Raw genomic sequence first — 20,598 nt, forward strand, 5'->3', positions numbered from 1 at the left:
GTCTTGGTATGTGCCCAGGAGTGGGATTGCTGGATCATATGGTAGTTCTATTTTCAATTTTTTGAGGAACCTCCATACAGTTTTCCATAGTGGCTGCACCAGTTTACATTCCCACCAACAGTATACTAAACGTTCCCTTTTCTTCACATCCTCACCAACACTTATTATTTGCTGTATTTTTGAGAATAGCCATCTAACAGGGGTGAGGCGGTATCTCATTGTGGTTTTGATTTGCACTTTTTGATGTTTAGTGAAGTGAGCAACTTTTCATGTACCTGTTGGTTATTTGTATGTCTTTGGAAAAATATCTGTTCAGAGCCTCTACCTGTTGTTTAATCAGATTGTTTTTTGCTATTGAGTTGTATGATTTCTTTATGTATTTTGGGTATACTCTTTATTACATGTATGATTTGCAAGTATTTTCTCGCATTCAGTAGGTTGCCATTTCATTTTGTTGATGGTTTCCTTTGCTGTGCAGAAGCTTTTTCAATTGATGTCGTCCTACTTGTTTGTTTTTGCTCTTTTTGCCTTTGCTTTTGGTATCAGATCCAAAAAATCATCACAAGACCGATGTCAAGGAGCTTACTGCCTATGTTTTTTCGTAGGAGTTTTATGGTTTCAGGTCCTACATTCAGGTCTTTAATCCATTTTGAGTTAATTTTGGGGTGTGGTATAAGATAATTGTCCAGTTTCATTCTTTTGCATGTGGCTGTCCAGTTTTTCCTACACCATTTATTGAAGAGACTCTCCTTTCCCTATTGTATATTCTTGACCCCTTTGTTGTGAAGTAATTGAGCCATATATGCATGGGTTTATTTCTGGCTAGTTATTTTGCAAAATATCCCTCATTTTGGGTTTATCTGCTGTTTTCTCATGATTAAATTCAAGTTAGTGCTTTTATGGCGAGAATAACAGAAGAATAATGTTGTGTCCTCCAGTGCATTGTGTCAGTAGGCACATGATGTTGATATGTCTCCTTACTGCAGATGTTAATATTGACCACTTGGTTAAGGAAGTGTCTGCCAGGTTTCTCCACTTTAATACTGTTTCCCCCTTTTAAATTAATAAGTATCCTGTGGGAAGATACTTAGAGACTATGAAAATATCCTATTTCTCTTTATACTGTCACCCACTAATTTTAGCATCTATTAGAATTCTTGCCTGAAATAATTAGTATTGTGTTTACCAAATGGTGATTTTATATTTTTCTCATTTTTTCTATCATTATTAATTGGAATTCTACTGTAAGGAAGAATTTTTCCCTACTGCCCCATTCAACTGTTTATTTAAATCACTATGAACTCATGGGTGTTGGTTTTAGTCCATGAGTTATAACCCATTTCTACCATTATTTGTTTCGTTGCTCAGGTTGTCCCAGATTTGGCAATTGGAAGCCCCTTGAAGTTGACTTCTGTGTGTTTACAATGTGTCTCCATTATTTTTTGAGCTTTCCTTTCTGACACCACAGGGTGTAACAGGTTCATTTTTAGGTAGAATTTTTTTTATTAATTAATTTTTATTGGAGTGCAGTTGCTTTACAATGTTGTGTTAGCTTCTACTGCACAGCAAAATGAATCAGCCATACATATACATAGGTAGGATTTTTTTAATGTGTGGTTTGTATTTTGAATTATTTTTTGCTTTTCTTAGGTATGAAGATACGTGGGCTGCACTCCACAGAAGAGCCCAGGAATGCGCAAGTGCTGGCGAGGTAAAGAATCGGCTAATCTTATACTCACAGGGAAAATATCCTTTTGCAGTCTTAAATGCTAGTTTTTAATAAATTAAATTTGTAGTTGTGTTAAAAAGTTTTGCAGGATATTTGAAATTTAATTTGGTAGTTGATTATGAAACTCCCTAAATAAAGCACTTTTTCATAATTTCTCAGTCAAGTAATTTAGTTAGCTTAGGGAGTTTGTAACTTTTATTCTAGAGTTGCAAGTAAATATTTGGTTCATCCAGGTATAATGCTTTGAATTTGAGTCTGAAACCTTTGCAGTTTATGTAAATTATGTCATTTCTTTCTACTCACTATTTAAGAATTCCTTTTTTGGGGGGCAAAAGTTTAACTTTGCTCAGTCTACTTAAAATCATTAATTTGCTTATTAGCAAATAAATATAAAGATCTCAGGAGTCAACCTCAATTACTTAGAAGAACAACCTATTTTCTAGCTCTATAGAGTGTGTAATGAATAAAAGAGACTAGTAATTAAAATATTTGGTATATGTACTTAAAGCTTTTTTAGCCAAGATGAAATATAGTCTGTGTTATTGATGTCAATCAAACGTTATTTCTTTCTAAAAACACTTCTGTGATTCTGACTTTTAATTAATTTAGACTGACTGACTTTACCATTTACCTAATTAATGAAACTGTAATAGTTATGTGTACAGAACATGGTAATACATATGATAAAATTTAGACTTTAATGTTTCTCTTAGAAATTACTGAAAAGGAAGGTTATAGGTTTCTGTTAGTAAGGCAGACTAGTACTTTGAAAAGCCCTTTAGGTGTAAAACACCTAAATGCTGGATAGATTTTTAATTTTTAAATGCAGTAAATGTACAAAAATTAAAGGAAATCCTAAAGGCAGAAAACAAACAAAAACACCAGGGAACTGAAATGAGAGTGGTTAAAAAAATAACAAGGAAGCTGGGGTCAAATAGTAAAACAAAAGCTTCAGAGATTTGGGTGATAGGAGATTTTCATCTATGGGGAACTGAGTCTGAGACTCCTGCATAAAGCTCTTGGATATTTGAAGTGACTACATCTCTTGGTGAAAGGGTAATCTAGGACATTTAAAAAAAGAAAGAAAAGCTACTTGTTGGCAAAAGGAGACAACAAGAAAACTTGTCTTCATAACAACTTGGAATAAATATAGTCTCCATTTTGGATTTGTTTATATGGTCTTGGCCTCACATGAGTGTTGGGCTCTAGTTTATACTTACTGCGTGATCAAGGAACCACTAACTTAAGAAATGAAAGGGCTACAGGTGACTGTGTCTTTGACACTCAACAGAAACAAACACCAGTTCTTCATGGACGGAACTTGTAAACCCAGGCCCTTCAAGATTCCCACAGATTCATCCCCTAACCACCCACCTCCCCCCTGCCAAAGATTAGCAAACACACAAAGAAATACATTACCAAAAGTTTGAGTCACTAGAACCAAAGAGTAAGATTTAGACCTGTAAGGCACTTCAGATATTGCACTCTTGTATACAGACAATTAAATAGGAACATACAAAGTCTTTTTAGAGAGGTGAAAGATGGATGAAAAATGAGTAAGGAATAAGAGAGTATGAAACATGACTTTAAAACATGACTTTTAAAAGTCATTGAGATTAAAATCCCAAAGGATGTGCTTAACAGCAGGTATCTATAGTGAAGAAAGAGTACATTGAAGTAGGAGATAAAGTCAGACATTACCCAGAAAGGATTTCTGAGATATGAACATGGAAACTATGAAAGAGGAGTTAATAGAAAATGGTTATAAAAGTTCTATAGGTTGAACCAACTAAGATTACCAATATGAGACCTTTTTGGTCTGTAAAATTACAGTTTCATATAGCTCAGCTTAATATATCTAATAATCTAGAAAGAGAATGAGGGAAAGACAATGTAGGAGAATGTAAATGGCTGAGAATTTTCCAGAAATGAGATGTGTAAATCCTTAGATCCAAAAAGTATTACAAGCAAGCAAGGTAAGTAATTATCCACACCTAGACATCATGTTGAAACTACAGAACACCAAAGGCAAAGAGAAGATCTCAAAGTAACTAAAGAGAAAAGATAGATCACTTACAAATGAATGAGTTTCCAGTAGACTTCTCAAACTGTTGTCAAGAATGAGGGCAAAGTGAGACATTTTCAGATAAAAATAGTTTTCTATCAACAGTTGTCCAATAAAGGAACTTCTAAAAAATGTATTTCTGGATAAAAGAAATGATTTTGGGAGGTAGGTCTCAGGTATAGGAAGGAATAGTGAGCAAAGAAAATGGTAAACCATAGGTAAATATAAACAGTGACTCTGTATTTCTATCAGTTATCTAGTTTGTGGAATTAAAAATGATAGAACAAAAATGCTAGATAAGGGCTTCCCTGGTGGCGCAGTGGTTGAGAGTCCGCCTGCCGATGCAGGGGACACGGGTTTGTGCCCCGGTCCGGGAAGATCCCACATGCCACGGAGCGGCTGGGCCTGTGAGCTGTGGGTGCTGAGCCTGCGCGTCCGGAGCCTGTGCTCCGCAATGGGAGAGGCCACAACAGTGAGAGGCCCACGTACTGCCAAAAAAAAAAAAAAAAATGCTAGATAAGAATAGCATGCAGGGCTTCCCTGGTGGCGCAGTGGTTGAGAATCTGCCTGCTAATGCAGGGGATGCGGGTTCGAGCCCTGGTCTGGGAGGATCCCACATGCCACAGAGTAGCTGGGCCCGTGAGCCACAACTACTGAGCCTGCGCGTCTGGAGCCTGTGGTCCGCAACAAGAGAGGCTGCGACAGTGAGAGGCCCGCGCACCGCGATGAAGAGTGGCCCCCGCTTGCCACAACTAGAGAAAGCCCTCGCACAGAAACGAAGACCCAACACAGCATAAATAAATAAATAAATAAATAAATTCCTACCCCCAACATCGAAAAGAAAAAAAAAAGAAAGAAAAGAGAGGAGTATTTAAAAAAAAAAAAAAAGAATAGCATGCAATCTGGAAGGCAGATTATCAGAGTTCAAGTATTTTAAAAGCCCTTGCATTATTAATGGGGAGGGTATAGATATTGATTAACCTTAGATGTAAAGTTAAATATGGAGGGCAGAATTTCAAGGGTAACCACTAAAGAACAGAAATAGTGTTTATCTTCCAAACCCGTAGAAGGAAACTAGAATAATGAGAATGAATTAAATAGGAAACAAAGGATCAAGCTATAAGATCCCTAAGGGGGAAAAGTCTAAACCTGTGTGTCTAGTAAGTCTCAGTATATAAAAGACAAGTTATAAGGAAAAATGGGTAAATCTATCATCAAAATGGGGGGATGTTAATACATTCCTCTTAATTGATAGGGAAAAAACCCAAATAAAATAAGTATGGATATAGGACATGCGACTAATGTGATTTACAAACTTGACCAGATAGGCGAATACAGAATCTGCCCCAACAAATACAGAATACAGATTCTTTAAAGCACACCTGGAACACATAAAAAATGACCATGTACTGGGCTGCAAAGCAGTTCTCAACAAGTTTCAGGTAAATCAAGTCATACAGAATATTCTCTGATCCTGGTGCAAATGAAGCTGGAAGTCAGTATAGGAAAACAATTTTGAAAATTCCATACGTTTGCAAATTAAAAATATATATTATGCATTGGGACTTCCCTGGTGGTGTAGTGGTTGGGAATCAGCCTGCCAATGCAGGCGACATAGGTTCGAGCCCTGGTCTGGGAAGATCCCACTTGCCACAGAGCAGCTAAGCCTGTGCACCATGACTACTGAGCCTGCGCCCTAGAGCCCACGAGCCACAACTCTGAGCCTGTGTGTCACAACTACTGAAGCCCATGTGCTGAGAGCCTGTGCTCTGCCACAAGAGAAGCCACCGCAATGAGAAGCCCGTGCACCACAACAAAGAGTAGCCTCCTCTTCCCACAACTAGAGAAAGCCCACGTGCAGCAACGAAGACAATACAGCCAAAAATAAATAAATTTATTTTTTTAAAAACTATTAAAAATATATAATGCATAATTTATGGTTCAAATGAAATAATACTGAAAAATTTTAAATAGAACTGAATTATAATAATTACTACACATAAATTGTATAATTTGCCAAAGACTACTTAGAGGGAAATTTTATAGGGGAAAAATTAGACTGAAAGTCAGTGAGCTAATCTAAGCTAAGAATTAGAGAATAGAATAAATCATGAAAGAAGAATGAAAGAGATAATAAAGATGAAAAAAGTAAATGAAATAGAATATAAAGAGTACAATAGAAGCCAGACAAAGCCACAGGTTCTTAGAAAAGACTAATAAAATTTGGTAAATAGATGTCTAGTGATATGGCTCAAGAAAAGAAGGATAAATAATTTTAAGAATTAAAGAATATAACTACAGCTACAGCAGAGTGAAAAGATAAGAGCTTGTGAACAACTCTATGACAAATTTGAAAACTTAGACAAAATGGAAAAACCCTGGAAATTTTTACTAAAACCAATTTTAAAAGTAGTACAAATCCTGAATAGTCCTATAGCCACTAAAGAAACAGTATTAGTGATTAATCTTTTCCCTAAGAAAGCACCAGGTCCACAAAGTTTCATAGGAGAGTTCTATCAAACTTTCAGAGAGACTACCATTTCAATGTTAGACAAACTCCTGCAGCAAGTGAAAAAAGAGGAAACTGCCCAGCTCATTTCATGAGGCTAGAATAACTGATACTGAACCCCAACAAGGGAAGTATGAGAAGGTGAAATTGGAGTCCAGTCCCATTCATGAATACAGTTACAAAAATTATAAGCAAAATGGAGGCATTATCTCTCACTTAACTTTAGTAACCTATTTCTGGAAATCAGATGTTCTGTGCAAACACTCTATCCAGGAACCTATTTGTCACATTCTAAATTGGAAAAGTCATAATGTGTTACATGTCCACCCAAAGCCCTCTGCCAACTTTCTTAAATATATTTAAGAATATATTATAATATATATATACAACCAGCAAAACGTCTATAGATGATAGCAGTTTGTTAGGTAGTAAAGCGCTTCAAACATAGCTTTCTGCTTACCAAACCTGTGATACACTCGTTGACAAACAGCTGCCTCGTGTGCAGTAACGTGACCTCTCAACACTCAGTATGCAGGGCTTGCCTCTCCTTTATAGATGGGCTCCTTGTACCGTCTTGTGATTCTCATATTCTACCAATGTTATTTGAAATTTCACTTGAGAATATTCTCAGACATTGTTTTAAAATGTGTATCAAGCTTAAATGTAAAGTTTTCCTATATAACTGTTAGCCAAAAGTTTGTGTATGTGTTTGTATATGTGCTTGTTCTGTGAATGTTGGATGATAAGCAAGAGGCATTCTACCTGGGAGACATCCTGCTGTATATATGGCTGTGATGGCAGACCAAATCCAACCATGCATTAAACACCCCAGATTTATTCCAGGATTATAAAGTTGGTTTGACATTAGAAAATCTTTTGTATGCCATTGACCACGTTAACAAATTAAAAGAGAAAAATATATAATCATCAGATACAGAAAATACATTCAGTAAAATTATTCAGAGTAAAACGTTTTAGCAAGTTTCTAATAGAAGTTAACTTTTGTCCTAATATCTACCAAAACCTGCAGTATTTGACTTGTAGTATTTTGATCCCATGGTCAATCATCTTGCTAAATCCTCTTATTCTAATAATTTGCGTTCAGGGGTGGGAGTTGTTTTGTGTGGATGGAAGGGAAGAAGAAAAACCTACCAGTCTTTCTTCAGGTCTTTTTACAGTGGGTAGAACCTCCAATGTAATGTTGAATAAAAGTAGTCGAAGATCGTGGTTCAGATTTTGGCTCCATCAGACTTAAATGTGAAAGGAAAAATTATACATCTTTTAGAAAATATTAGAAAAGCTAAGACCTCAGGGTAGAGAAAGGGTTCTTCAACAAGGTATAATAAGCACCAACCATAAATGAAAATGTTGATAATTTTTATCTAATCTTCTGTTCATCAAACAACACCATGAAAAAGTTAAGCAGTTCACAAAACAGAGGACTAGTGTTCAAAACATATGAAAAACCTCTACAAACCAATAAAAAGAGAACAGTAACCCATTAAAAAGTGAGCAAAAGATATGACCAGGTATTACACCGAAGAAAAAACATGAGTGACCAGTAAATGTGAAAATGTTCAAAATTGATTAGTAGTCAAGGAAATACAAATGAAAACCTCAAATTCACACTCGTTAGATTATCAAACATTTAAGAAGCCGTGAATTTTCTCTGCAGTCAGTCATTATTCACTGATGACAGCTGTCCCTTAGAAGAAACATGATGAGAACTAGCGAGTGTAAATGCATCGGCTCAGTCACATTAGAAAAATGAGCTTCCATGAAGTGGACATTGGAATTCCACATACCTTTCAAACAACAGTTTGGCCCCTAGGGATATTTTGTAGCATTGCATCCCAAGCTTTCCCCTGGGGCTGCTGGTATGGCTCACATTTCAGCAGATTACATTGGCATGGTATTATCTATTCATTATGTAACAAATAGATGAGAGTACTTGAAGTCAGAGGAGGCTAGGCTGGGGGAGGTCTACTTACTCCAGCCCTGTTGAGCCTCCCCAGGGGGTGAGGAGCTCAATACTTTATATACATCGGTAACTAATTAGTGAAAATTGCGCGTGTGCAACAGGCGATTTGTACTAGAATGTTTATAGCAGGTTTTGTTGCGTCTTTAGACGGTCCCAGAGTCCACCTATAGGGTAAATTATTAGTATTCATAAAATCAAATACCATACAGCAGTGAAAAATTAGTGAACTACTATACCTATATGTATCAGCATGGATGAATCCCACAATATTCAGTGAAGACTATATCCCGTAGAGGAGTTTTTTGTTTTTGTTTTTGTTTTTTAATTTTTAGCTGCCGTTGGGTCTTCATTGCTGCGCGTGGGCTTTCTCTAGTTGCAGCGAGCAGGGGCTACTCTTCTTTGCGGTGCTCGGGCTTCTCATTGCGGTGGCTTCTCTTGTTGCGGAGCACAGGCTCTAGGCGTGCGGACTTCAATAGTTGTGGCTCGTGGGCTCAGTAGTTGTGGCTTGCTCCATGGCATATGGGATCTTCCCGGAACAGGGCTCAAACCCGTGTCCCCTGTATTGACACGAGGATTCTTAACTGCTGCTCCACAGGGAAGTCCTGCAGAGGAGCTTTAACAAAAATTATTATCCTTTTAATTTTAAGAAGTGTTTCATAATAAAATATATAGGAGAAGGAATTTCCTGTAAGATCTGTCGCTGAATGCTACATTTTTTTCATAGTCGAGTATTTGGTTATTTTAAGACCCATATCTGATCAAAAGTGCCTCTGTTGATTTCCAGAAATACAGTTCTCAGCTTTAAAGATGGAAATTTATTTTAAAGCTCTCTGACGTATTGTTGAGACATATGTAAATATTTAAAATGTATATCTTTAACATGCAAAGTGTTTTATCATGTGTTTGTTTTGTCAGGCCATGCTCATGTGTCTTTAGTGGCCTTTAACCAAAGAATATCAACCTGCCAGGGCAAATATACCTAAGGACAATTCAGTCTTCTTTGACAAATTATTTTATACTCAATTACTTTAAAGCTAATTCTTACTATATAGTCTTAAAATTCAAAGCAATATCTTAGAAAACATTTGGTCGATGGTAACTTTGTTGTCTAGACTTTTTCCACAAGTTTTTTTTTTCTTTTCTTTTTTAACAAGTTTTTAAATTTTTTTTCCTCCCTTAGCAATATATAAATGAGTACATAATTGATAGTGACTTAGGGGTTAGATTCTGAGGGTACCTTTTTAAGTTAGACTTCCAGTATTTGCTTATACTTTTTATTACTGTGAAATATTTGCTTGCCTTCAAATTGAACTCTTTTTTTTTTTTTTTTTTTTTTTTGCGGTACGCGGGCCTCTCACTGTTGTGGCCTCTCCCGTTGCGGAGCACAGGCTCCAGACGTGCAGGCTCAGTGGCCATGGCTCACGGGCCCAGCCGCTCCACGGCATGTGGGATCTTCCTGGACCGGGGCACAAACCCGCAACCCCTGCATCGGCAGGCAGACTCTCAACCACTGCGCCACCAAGGAAGCCCTCAAATTGAACTCTTAAGATTCATGTTTTAACAATTTGGTGCATAAGCTGCTTAAATTAGGCATGCTTCACTTTGTGTTCCAGGTTGGATCTCTTCTGCCTGTGGTGGGAAGTGAACTGAACTGGGTGTGGGAATGCCTACTTTCTGCAGTAATACATTTTGACCTTGAGCAGATAAACGGAGTCTCTCTATTTTTAGTTTCCTCACATATAAAATGGTATAACACCACTTACACTGCTTACCGAAGTTGTTTGAAAATCGCATGAAATAACGTACCCCAAAACACAGAACTGTTTTATACAAAGTAAGGTCCTAATGTTACCCATTTACTTGTATCCCTGCTTTTTCTTTGTTCTCCTAACTTCAGTGTCCACCAGAAGGAATTTTGGAATGACTTGTAATTTGGGCAACAAACCCAAGCTATGGGTTTGTCTGGCTACTTAAACTTGATTTCCTGGTGTTAAATCTGGATTTATTCAGAATTGTTTACTTGGAGGAGAAAAATTGGCCTTCTGGAGATAGCTCATTTCTTATTAAGTAAAGTTGAAGTACAGTTTTTCAGAACCTTTTCTTCTGCTAACTTTTCACTTCTTCCTTTTATGTCCCCTTATACACAATCCCTAGAATATCAATTAAGGGCATGGGCTTAAGTGTCAAATTCCCTGGGATTGAATCTAGGTCTTCTGTGGCCCTTGGGAAAGTGACTCAGCTTCATTGTGCCTTGGTTTCTTCTTCTGTAAAATGGAAGTAGTACTATTGCTCTGTTTACAAGGTTGCTGTGTAGTTAAATGAGATAATATATGTAAATTGCTTAGCACAGGGCCTGGCACATAGAAATGCTCGAAATGTTTTAGTATTATTATATTATACTTGATAATGATTTCTGAGAATCCGTTCAACATCCCATTCTTTTAAATTAAAATAGTATTTTAATGTATTCTGATATATTCTTTCTGTGCACGCTTCTTATATTCTATATACAGAATATAATTTTCAATTTTGTGGAAGATGAACTATACTTAAGTTTTAATACTTAAGTATGTTTCACTTTACTTTTCAGTAAGAAATGGTTCATATCTAAAAATTGTTTATTCTAGATTTTTCAAATTTTTAACATAATTAACCAGAGTAATTAAGATTTAACAAACTTTTTAAAAGATATGCCATGTACCAGGAAAAATATCTTTCTTATCATCAGTTTAGCCCTGGGATACAGGAATTATTTTTTCTTTTTTAGAATTTAAAAACTGCAGTTAAGAAAATTTGTGAGACCTACACCAGACTAAAGCACCAAGAGTGCAGGGATCTTTTTTTCTGTTTTGTTCACCATGGTATCTCCAGTGCCTGAAACAGTGCCGGGCAAAGAGTGGGCAGTCAGTAGAAACTTGTTGGATATTACAGATGAACCCTATGGGCACGGATCCTCGTTTCAAGCCCAGTTTCCTTACTGTTGCGTCACAGCTGTGTCTGTTAGCAATGCTTAGTATCTTTTAAACTCCTCTTCAGGATCTTTACAAAACCGGTTGGCACGGACATTTTTAAGTATACAGAATTAATGAGACATGCACTTGGAGTAGCGCTTGGTGTCACCTCCCCAGCTCAGCTGAGGCTTGTATGTGAGATGACGTGGTTACCCCTCTAATGTGGGCTGACTAACAATGGGGAGGTGTGCGCGAAGTGGGGGATAATGTGAGGAAACAGGGCAGCTTTCTAACCTCTTTATTGTAGCTTAATTTTTTTATTTCAATGTTGTGAATTCCTAGGATACTAAAATGTGGAAGCTAAAATGATCTAGCGCCACATGCAAATAATTTTGTATCTTATTTTGATATTTTTTATACCTCTAAAAGTTCTTTCTTTAGTGAGATTCAGTAAAAATCAGTTGTATTCATGTTTCAACTCTTAAAGAATCTTAATCTTGGGATGCGTAAATGGTCCCTTTTTTAATATAAGTTAACTATGAACTCTGATTTTACATATAAAATTCAAATACACTTTCTTCTGTTATATAATGAATTTTGAAGTCTTTATTGTACAAAATATGGGTATCTTTCACAGTTCTTATTATTGGTGATGTTTTCAAAAGATAACCTCTCCATGCTCCTTCTAAGTCTTATTCTAGGTCCTTTCCTCTCTCACCATGTTAAAACCAAAACAAAATTGACTGGGAGAAACTGCTGTCATTGTCTTTAGAGTCTTCAGGAAAACAAGTTAGAATTATTTTAGGCTAGTCTGGCCTCTCACCACCCTGCTGTTGGGAACCTTTCACCTCCAAATGTCTTCTTTGTTAGTATAAATCCTTTTCTCCTTTTTCTGGAATTGATCAATTGCCTCAGTAATTCCGGCGTATACAAGTACCATTTATCTTACTTTATGCAGTGAGTGTTCCTGTTTAAATGGAAATTGAATCATAATATATTCTAAATGCATTAGGGAACTTTTCTTTTAAAAGAATTCCTTTTGTAAAACAAATAATTACCCATTCATTATGTTTTGGGTTTGTTTTTGTTTGTTTTCTTTTTGGTTGTTGTTTTTTGTTTTATTTTTTCTAGATTTGAATTTTCAAATACATGGTTTACTTAAAAATAAGGTATAGTTAGAAGTGACTTCTAAGGTCACTGCTGACCTTTCTCTTTCCTGGGTTAAGATGCACTGATAAAAGCTGTAATTTGAGGTTTTCTGCACTTGATGTTAAGGTGGTTCTTAGAAAGAAAACAGCTCCAGTCTCTTTAGAGTATCCTGTTGTCTGTACTCAGTAGGAGGGTTTTTGAAGGTAACGTGGGCTGACTCTCATCATGCTGGCTGTAATCTCTCTGCCTGCAGTCTGGTTTGACTTTACCCCGCCTCTTCCGTGTTGCAGCTGGTTGACAGCGAGGTGGTGGTGCTCTCCGCGCACTGGGAGAAGAAGCAGGCGAGCCTGATAGAGCTACAGCAGCAGCTTCGGCAGCTTCCAGGCCTGAAGGCAGATTTAGAATCCCTGACGGCAAGTCTGAGTGAGTTCCATGTTTGCCTCTGGACATTACTTCTAGGAATGAAAATAATTTGGTGTAATTCCAAAGCTTTCCAAGACTACATTAAATTATTGCTTAACAGGATGTGGGGGGAAATAGTTCTAATTAATTTCATATTCTGATTAACTGATGATTTGACAGAAAACGATGATTTAAAGTGTAGAAGTGATTTCTAAAATATACCACTAACTTTTTCTGCCTCATTTCTGCTCAGAAAACATAATTTTGTTGATTCTTTAAAGCGACTCAGGGTGGTCTTTGTGACTTTAGGTCTCTGTTTAAAAGTGTAAATGTAGGAAATAAAAAGGATTAGGGTGGCTTTGTTATGACTGAAGGATATACTCTGGAAGTTGTTGCTTTTAAAATTAGGTCTGCTCAGAGCTTCATGTCTTGAAATATGCTTTTTTTTCCTCTTTAAACTGATGAGAGATCAAACCCTCATTAAATTAGGGTACCTGTTTGGCTAAATTTATACCTTGTGGAAGTTTATATTTTTTTGTTGTTTTCATTGGGATGAATTATGCTGATATTTATTTCTTGAGTTTATATTTCAGAAAATTAACTTTTATGCTTGACAGTTGCCACATCTTAGGATAATATTGTGGCTTATTATTTTCTAACCAAGCTTAAGATCTTAGTGAAGTAAGAGGTAGGGGTTATCTACATAGGAGTTGAATTTCTTGAGCTGATAACCTGACCCAGTCTTAATAGGTAAGGAGGTAAGGATACCCCACCATCTCTTCTGTTTTTCAGTACTGCCTCTTTAAAAGCAAAACAAAGCTGATTTACAAAACAAGTAATTAGCAAATCATAAAATGTGTGTGTGTGAATAAAATAGATACGAATGGTATTTGGAATGCTATTGCTGATAACAATAGCTAATGTTTATAGCACCCACTATATGTCAGAGATTGTTAGGTGCTTTACAAACATTTTCAATCCTCACAAGATCCCTGCAGAAGTAGCTTTTATTATCCCACTTTACAGCTAAGGAAAGTTAGCCTTGGTGAGGTTGTGACTTGCTCAGGGTCACACAGTTAATAAAGTGTGAATCCAGGATCCCAGTCACGATGATGATGTACTCAGCGAGGGATGAGGCAGTTAGGGTGGCAGCTGTCAATAGGCCTCATGAACTGCATTCTTGAAACCCTGGCCTTAGTGTTCTGTTATTTCTGAAGGCAGGGTGTGGAAAAGAGATTCCGGGTCTTAGGAAGAAGGCCCTCTGCATTATTTCCCTCTTGCAAGTATAGGAATGATTCTTCTCAAGGCTTTGATAACTAACTGATGGAAAAAGCCTCCAAGATATTTGGAATATTCCGTTTAGCCACTTTCTTTTTAGCTTCTCTTCCTGTATCTCTCTGAGTCGCTTGCTTTTCATTGGTTATGTATTTCTTTGCAGAGATATTCACCTCTGATACCATCCCCCCTTTTCTTTCCAGCTGAGAGTAAATTCTGTTTATAAATGTTATTTGTTTGATACCACTCTTCTGATTAAAGGCATTTTGCCACAATTCTAATTATTTTCATAGTTAATTCTGCTTAGGACATGCAGTATATATAAGTTTTTCTTAAGGTAGAGTATACTTGTATTTTCATTCTCAATTAGGATTCTAATATCCTGAAAAAATGATACTTAGTGACATAATACCGTCTTCTTTAGAAACTGCATTTTGGCTTCTTAAATGAATGGGGCAGGCTTCCCAAATGCTCACTTGAATTTTCTCTCTTTACTAATCTGAGAACATTGACCACTAAAGGCAAATTACTCAGCCATAAAAAGAAATGAAATTGAGCTATTTGTAATGAGGTGGATGGACCTAGAGTCTGTCATACAGAGTGAAGTAAGTCAGAAAGAGAAAGACAAATACTGTATGCTGACACATATATATGGAATTTAAGAAAAAAAATGTCATGAAGAACATAGGGGTAAGATAGGAATAAAGACACAGACCTACTAGAGAATGGACTTGAGGATATGGGGAGGGGGAAGGGTAAGCTGTGACAAAGTGAAAGAGCGGCATGGACATATATACACTACCAAACGTAAGGTAGATAGCTAGTGGGAAGCAGCTGCATAGCACAGGGAGATCAGCTCGGTGCTTTGTGACCGCCTGGAGAGGTGGGATAGGGAGGGTGGGAGGGAGACGCAAAAGGGAGGGGATATGGGAACATATGTATATGTATAACTGATTAAATTTGTTATAAAGCAAAAAAAATAAAAAAATAAAAAAAATTTAAAAAAAGGCAAATTAAAGCTAAAGGATTCTCTGAAGTACTATTCTAGACGGTCACTTCCAAATAATTTGATTCTTTTTTTTTTCATTGAAGTGTAGTTGACACATAATATTAGTTTCAGGTGTACAGCATAGTGATTCAACATTTATTTACATTATGAATTGATCACCATTGTAAGTGTAGTAACCATCTGCCACAATACACTTATTACAATATTATTGACTTATTCCTTTTGCTGTGCATTACATCCCCATGACTAACTTATTTTATAACTGGACATCTGTCCCTCTTAATCCCCTTCACCTATTTCATCCAGCTACCCCACTGCCCTCCCCTCTGACAACCACCAGTTTGTTCTCTTTATCTGTGAGTCTTTTTCTGTTTTGTTTATTCGTTTTGTTTTTTAGATTCCATATGTAGGTGAAATCATATGGTATTTTTCTGTCTGACTTATTTCACGTAACATAATACCCCCCAGGTCTATCCATGTTGTTGCAAATAGCAAGATTTCATTATTTTTTATGGTTGAGTAATACTCCATTGTGTTTATCTATATATCATCTTTTTCCATTCATCAATTGATGGACACTTAGGTTGCTTCCATATCTGGGCTATTTTTACTAAAGTTGCAGTGAACATGGGGGTGTATGTATCTTTCCTAACTGGTGTTTTCATTGTCTTCAGATAAATACCAAGGAGAAGAATTGCTGGATCATATGGTAGTTCTCTTTTTAATTTTTTGAGGAATCCATACTGTTTTCCATAGTGGCTGCACCAACTTACATTCCCATCAACAGTGCACGAGGGCTCCCTTTTTTCCACATCGTCGCCAACACTCATTAACTGTCTTTTTGGTAATAGCTATTCTGACAGGTGTGAGGTGATATTGTGGTTTTGATTCTCATTTTCCTGATGATTAGCAGTGTTGAGCATCTCTTCATGTATCTGTTGGCCATCTGTATGGCTTCCTTAGAAAAATGTTTATTCAGGTCATCTGCCTATTTTTTAATCAGATTGTTTTTAGTTTTGATATTGAGTTGTGTGAGGTCTTTATATATTTTGGATATTAACCCTTTATCAGATATATCATTGCAATATCTTCTCCCATTTAGGAGGTTGGCTTTTCGTTTTGTTGAGGGTTTCCTTTGCTGTACAAATGCTTTTTAATTTGATATAGGCCCATTTGTTTATTTTTGCTTTTGTTGCCTTTGTCTCAGGAAAATATTTTGAAGCCAAATCTGGTAGGTTGTATAAATATATATCTATATCATTAATATATTTTGCGAATTCATCTTAATGAGTTTATGGATCATTCTTAGGTATTCGAATCATTGGTTTTAAAATGCTTGCTCATAAACTGTGGATTCCTTTATTTTTTGGGTAACTTCCAAAGACTCCTTATTGTCACCTAAATACCTTGATATAATATTACAAGGTTTAGTCAAGCAATAATAAAAAAATAAAAATAACTTAGAAGAAAATGGTAACTGACCTATATGTTAGGATTCTTTTAGCTTCTTTGAACTTTCTACCCTTTCACTGTCAAACCTAATACCATATCCAGTCAGTGCCTCCACTTCCCAGGCTACTTAACTCTTTTGAGTCTTGCCTTGCTCTCTAGAGGGTCTGCCCTTATTAAAGAATAAGGGATTAATATGATGTGAACAATTGGAACCTTTGATGATGCTTTTAGCTGTGTTGTCCTGTGGCTTAATAAATATGACTCCTGATTACATGCTCCCTCAGGAATTAAGTAAGAACAGATAATCCACTCATGTTTTTTTTAATGGGGTGTGATCCATCCAGCTTACAAAAGCCTGTGTAATAGGTAATTACTGGTAAGGCCTGTCATTTAAAAAAGAAATGATAAAGGTATGCTGGGAATTGGAAAATAAGGGCTGTTGGACTGGCTCTCCGATCTGGATTTGGATCTCAGTTCCACAGCTTCCTAACTGTGAGACCCCCTGCAGGTTTCATAACTTCTCTAAGCTTTAGTTCGCTCGCAGGATTGAGGGTGAGAGTACTTGCCTCGTAGGGTAGTCGGAGGGTTGAAGGAGGTGATTGGTGTAAAGCACTCAGCACAGTGCCTGGTGTATTAGGCATCTGCTGAGTGCCATGTGCCGTTTGTAGGCTCTGGGGATACAGCAGTGAACAAGACCGGGCAGCTGCCCACAGGAGGCTGACGTTCTACTGGGAGTCTCTTTGGCCTTTGCAAATTTATAAATCCATTGTCTTTGATAGAAGGGTTTGGATGGATGTTATGTAATTTAGCTTGTCCTGCAAAATAGAATGTAAAACCATAGCCTGAAATGTGGTGAGAACAACAGTGTAGTATTCTGTACATGGAGAGACAGTGTGTAAGGATAAAAGGGAATGTTGTCCTCCACATCCTGTACCCTTTCTTATTCTGTGCATTTTATCGTAAAACTGGTCATATGTTTGAAAAGTATTTATTGAATTCTCTTGAACTTCCACTAGAGGGTAGTCTAATCCTATTCCTATATTGAAGTCTAAAATGTCAAGGGCTTTTCTGAGTTATCTCTATTGCTTAGTATCTCTATTGCTTAGTTTATTTTGTATGACCTACTTAAAAAGACTGTTACCTTTGTCTAGAACAGATGATTCTGTTAATTCTTAGATAACAAAGTGCTGTAAGAGAATGACAGCCTTATACTGAGCTTGCATCTTTCTTTTGATCCGACCTGTTTTGCTTTCTCTGTACAGAGTTTGAGAGTGCATCTAGCAGAGAGGCTGTCACAGTTTTTAGGGTTTCATGAAATACATTATCTTATTGTCCAGGTTACGTTCTGAGATTAGACCCTTCAAGAGACTCATTAACTCTCTTTCGACACCTTTTAGTATATACTACACAGATCTCATTTGTTCCATGATGGCTTTTAATGCATTTCTTAAAGTTCCTTATTATCATACCATCATTACCTTATTACACAAAGAGTAATGAAAGTATTTGTTGAAGACTCTTGGGGTCCTTTAGTACCCAGCCTCTGTGACCTGTGGGTTTGCAGTCAAAGATTTCTTTGTTCCTGGAGGCTAATTATTTTTGCTAGAAAATACTCATTTAAGTGTGAAATTACGAATTTTAACGTGCTGTTCCATTCTTCTGTCGGTGGTTACACTACAGATAATATGTATTCGAAACAAATGGCCCAAAGGAAAATTCCAAACAGAGTGGCTCTCCCTCTGGGATGGTCTCCTCCCAGAGATTTGTGACGTTCTCTCCTGCACAGCTGTCAGGCTCTCCCAAATGGCTTTTCCCAATAAAATTCCACCCATCTTTTCCACTGATCACTAAATGAGACATATGCTGTTGTTACAGCGAGCAAAATGGTAAGGCTGGAATTTCTTATAAAAAGGTACATTTGTGTCCACAGAGGCCTGCTAGTGTTTTATGTACGTGCATTCTAGGTCTGGTTACCAGATTGACTCATATCTGCAACTCGTTTCCTAACCGGAGATGAGCAGGGTGTGATGGGGAGATTAAATTTCTGCCCGTTTAAATTCAATATAAAATATTCAGAATACATACCATATATATGCTTATAATTATTATTTAAAGAGGTTTTTTTAAAAAGTTTTTAATATAAAAAAGGGAAGAAGATTTATGTTCATCAATACAATTCTTCTGTATTTTATTACTGACTTCAAGCCCGTTAAGAGTTAAAATGGAAAAGTTCCATTGCTTCTTCTGCTTTAACTCACTGGTAGTGGGGCCTGATTTGGTACACTGATAACAAAGTACCATCTTGTTTAATGTTTTTAAAGTTCTCTGCCCATGGTTAACTTAACTTGTTTACAAAATGTAGGATAACCTCCTAATATTTAAATTAGATGAACATGAATCATAGATTTGCTTTCTTGGTTATTATTTTATGTTTTAGAGTAATAGAATCATTCTGTCTCCAGAAACCCTTTTTAATTGAATTCAGCAGACTAGGTTTTAGGGGATACAAAGATGCAAAGATATAGTCTTTATGCTTAAGACATTCACAGATGCCTGAGAGAGGTAAGAGTACACAACTTGTGGTAGAATGTCAGAGTATAAGTCCTGGGCAGGGCTCATAGGTCTGTGGAAGCACAGAAGAGGGGAGAGAGCCCTGCAGGCTGGAGGGAGGGCGGGCTCCGACTTGAACCTGCCAGGGAGATGCAGGGCAGGGAGGCAAGCAGAGACCTCTCGGGAGAGGCAGAGGCACACACAGGACCCTCCTCGGAGTGGTGAGCAGTCCTGAAGGAGAGTGGTAGTGAGGTTGGAAAAGTAGGCTGTGGCCAGGGAGTGAGGGTCCCTGGCCACAACTTTTAAAGGGGAGGACATAAATACGAGTTTGGCAGCAGCCATACAGTGACCACTGACTCTCCCGAGCATCTTAAATCTCGGTTTGCCATTCAGCACGGGAACATGACGCTGTTGGCCTACATATCAAAGCCTCACTGTTATCCAGCCCCCTGTATGCTAAGGATAACATGCGTGATGCTAAAGGAACCAAGTAGCTTAGAGCTGAATGGATTCCATATTAAATGTAATTATTCTAGTTCTTATCACTTATCAAAGTGAAATAGCCTTTAAATAATCCTATTAGCTATTAGAATGAGCTGAACATTGCTTCTTCAGGGCCAGTAACACGAGCTCCCAGGCTGAGGCTGCTAGTCATTTTTCCATTTAATATAATAGCAAAAAATAATCTAAATAGCAGCTAACATAATAGCATCATTTTGCCTGTTTCCCGCCACATAAACTCCTTATGTACCATTTATGACATTATTAAAATCGTAGATATAATTTTTCATTGATTAAAACTTAGATTTTGCACACTGTTTCTGGTTAGGCTTTCTTTCCATAGTCACATATATTAGCTCTTATATGTTACCCCTGAAGATAGATTCCAAACCGTTATGAACTGCATTATCAGTCTTTTCCAGACTTGCCATGATCTACAGTGATAGATCAATATGATAAAAATCATTACCTAAAATGTCTTTGAAGAGGAATGCTAAACTACTTGTCATCACATTTTAACTTTTCAGTAAAATTTTATTTTCCCCCCAAATCCATGTCTTTAAGCCCTAGACTCTACCAAATAAAAGCGGGAGTTTTTATAAGCATAGATATTTAGTAGAGTTAAAATTTAGGGTATTTTGCTTCTGGATTAATAGATCTCCAGATCAAGCAGATCAATTAAAAACAGACAAAATATGTATCTTAATAAACCTAAAACTGCAAGTTGAAATTTAGGGAATTTGCACTTAATGTAGGTGCTACAGAAGCTAATTTAGAAAGTCACATGACAATCTAGTGGACAAGGGAAGGGATTAGACACACCATCCTTGTATCGTAGCTTTCTGAATGAAACCAAGGCTGGAAAGCTTCACAGCCAGCTTGCTCCTTCCTCGAGGCCCCTTCCTTCGGACAGCTGTGACTTCCAGATGTGGGAGTCACATTTCTTGCTGAGTCTCGGTCTCCCTCATCTCTGTTAGATGCCTCTCCTTTGAGTTTTCACAGCACCTCAAGCCAAGCTCTGTCAG

At 37.1% G+C, this 20,598-nt stretch overlaps 1 protein-coding gene across 1 annotated transcript in view; it reads left to right on the forward strand.

Moving 5' to 3' along the window:
* The window catches only part of DTNBP1 (dystrobrevin binding protein 1), a 119,655-nt gene that overhangs the window by 19,598 nt on the left and 79,459 nt on the right, over nucleotides 1-20,598 (forward strand). The window contains exons 4-5 of the mRNA XM_081246165.1: nucleotides 1,651-1,711; nucleotides 12,675-12,807. Of these exons, the coding sequence (XP_081102291.1) occupies nucleotides 1,651-1,711; nucleotides 12,675-12,807 (194 nt within the window). The remainder of the gene's footprint in view (nucleotides 1-1,650; nucleotides 1,712-12,674; nucleotides 12,808-20,598) is intronic.

This window comes from Mesoplodon bidens, assembly GCF_964165515.1.
Source record: "Mesoplodon bidens genome assembly, chromosome: 10".
Lineage (NCBI taxonomy): Eukaryota > Metazoa > Chordata > Mammalia > Artiodactyla > Ziphiidae > Mesoplodon > Mesoplodon bidens.